General features: G+C 51.3%; 1 protein-coding gene across 1 annotated transcript; it reads right to left on the reverse strand.

The window, feature by feature from the left end:
• Nucleotides 1-105: 105 nt before the first annotated feature.
• On the reverse strand, nucleotides 106-2,103 carry LOC112468744. Its single transcript, XM_025038079.1, has one exon. The coding sequence runs from the start codon at nucleotides 2,101-2,103 to the stop codon at nucleotides 106-108; it is 1,998 nt and encodes a 665-aa protein (XP_024893847.1).
• Between the last annotated feature and the right edge of the window lie 221 nt (nucleotides 2,104-2,324).

Raw genomic sequence — 2,324 nt, forward strand, 5'->3', positions numbered from 1 at the left:
GATCGATGCTGCCATCTGATCGGACGGCGCAGCGTTAACTGAATCTCAAACATTCCGCCCGCCATCAGCAATCTTGTTGATGATTCCTTACTCTTGATCCTTCATCTAGTTGATGGGTAATATGGCAAGTTTGGCACTTGGCCGAGTGAGTGTCGTGGTGGCCGTCTTGAGGGTAACCACCCTGGTGAGTCCATCCTTGCCGGGGTGCAAGGCCGTTACTCTGGCGAGTGGCCACTTGCACGGTGGAGAGCGTTCGTCGGTGAGCAGCACGATGGACCCCACCTTGATATTGTTGTTAGGATGATGCCACTTGGATATCGCCTGCTGGCGTTGCAGATAATGAGCCGACCATTGTGCCCAAAAATGTTGAACCCGCTGTTGGATGAGCTGCCATCGAGATAGGCGTGAGGTTGCTAGGTCAATCAGAGATGACTCGGGTATGGTAGTGAGTGGACCTCCAATGAGGAAATGACCTGGTGTGAGCGCTGAGACGTCTTCAAGGTCGTCACTCAACGGTTCTAAAGGCCGCGAGTTGAGAATGGCCTCGATTTGCGTAAGCAACGTTGTAAGTTCTTCCGTTGTGAGTAGAGTCTCCCCGATAGTCCGTCTCAGGTGAAACTTCACCGATTTCACCACCGCCTCCCACTTGCCCCCCATGTGTGGAGCGCCTGGTGGGTTGAACTTCCATCTGATGCAATCCTGCTGTAGAATTTGAGTGATTCGTTGATGTTCTTGGGAACTCTGGATGAACATTTTCATAAGCGCGGCGTCTGCTCCAATGGATGTTGTCCCGCAATCCGAATACATGGTCTGAGCAATTCCCCTTCTGGCTGAGAATCTTCGAAAGGCTGCTATAAATCCTTCTGATGAGTAGTCACTGACTACTTCGAGATGAATTGCGGAGGTGGAAAAGCAGACGAACACACAGATCCATCCCTTGTATGTCTTCGCACCTCGTCCTTTCCATGTTTTGATGGTGAGCGGTCCGGCATAGTCAACTCCTGTATGAGTAAACGGACGTGACGGCGTAACTCGAGAGAGAGGTAGTTGGCCCATCAGTTGATGAGCACGGATCCCCCTCTGCCGAGCACACACGACACACCGTAAAATATGAGACTTCACCGGAGCCCGTCCGCCGATGATCCAGTAATTTTGTCTGACATGAGCCAATGTCAGCTGTGTTCCTCCATGCAAGGTACGCAGATGGGCGTGTGCAATGATCAGGGTTGAAAACCGTGCGTGGCGAGGCAAAATCGCCTGATGTTTGTTGTCTTGAGATAGCGCTGATTGGTTGAGGCGGCCGCCAACTCGGATAATCCCTTTAGCGTCTATATACGCAGTCAACCGACTGAATGCGTGAGCAGTTGGTAGTCTCGAGTTGGCCGTGAGCATCTTGATCTCGTGCGTGAAGTATGCCGCTTGAGTAGCCTTAATCCAGAAGAATCTGGCCTCCTCCAAAGCTGAGTGCAAGTCCAGTGGCTTGCGTCGGCGCTTTCCCAGAAGCGATATGAATCTGAAACAAAGAGCTGTTATTTTCAATAACTTGTTGAGTGTTGAGTACCTATATATCAGGTCCCAGTGATAGTCCGGTTGAGATGCGGCCGCATGTAGCGCAATGCCAGGACGAGCCTCATGAGCGCTCAACTCGTCCGACAGCGTGGGTTGTGATGGCCAAGCTTCAGGGGTGAGTATACACGGTGGTCCCGTCCACCATAATGAGTGGCTTTGGAGTTGAGCAGTACTTAATCCTCGTGATGCGCAGTCGGCTGGGTTGGACGTACCTGGTACGTATTTCCAATGTGCGTTCGCAGTGAGCTCTTGGATCTGCGAAACTCGATTTCTCACGAAATCCTTCCAGCGTGATGCATGAGATTTGATCCACGTGAGTGTCACAACAGAGTCCGTCCACAGGTGAGTTGCTGTGACGTTCAACTTCAATGTGGCTTGAACGTATTGCATGAGTCTTGAGAGCAGCAGCGCTGCGGTGAGTTCAAGTCTCGGGATGGTGAGCCGCTTGAGTGGTGCTACCTTTGTTTTGGAGCACACCAATGAAATCGTGGTACCATTTGAGCCGTGGACGGTGATAAATACGACTGCAGCCATTGCCACTTGAGAAGCATCAGAAAAGCCGTGAAATTCCACTGTCGATGTACTCCATGTGTTATACTACCGAGGTATTGAGATCTTGCGCAAGCTCGTAAGTTCCTTTCTGATGATGAGCCACCGTGATGAGAGCTGGGATGGCAGTGGTTCATCCCATTGGAGCTTACGAAGCCAAAGCTCCTGCAAGAGCATCTTTGCCTTGATCACGACTGGTGATGCAA

The sequence above is a fragment of the Temnothorax curvispinosus genome, unplaced genomic scaffold, assembly GCF_003070985.1.
Source record: "Temnothorax curvispinosus isolate PA1 unplaced genomic scaffold, ASM307098v1 QBEX01001932.1, whole genome shotgun sequence".
Classification (NCBI taxonomy): Eukaryota; Metazoa; Arthropoda; class Insecta; order Hymenoptera; family Formicidae; genus Temnothorax; species Temnothorax curvispinosus.

Excerpts from the sequence above, each read along its gene's own strand:
- LOC112468744 (XM_025038079.1), bottom strand. The coding sequence starts at position 2,103 with ATGGCTGCAGTCGTATTTATCACCGTCCACGGCTCAAATGGTACCACG.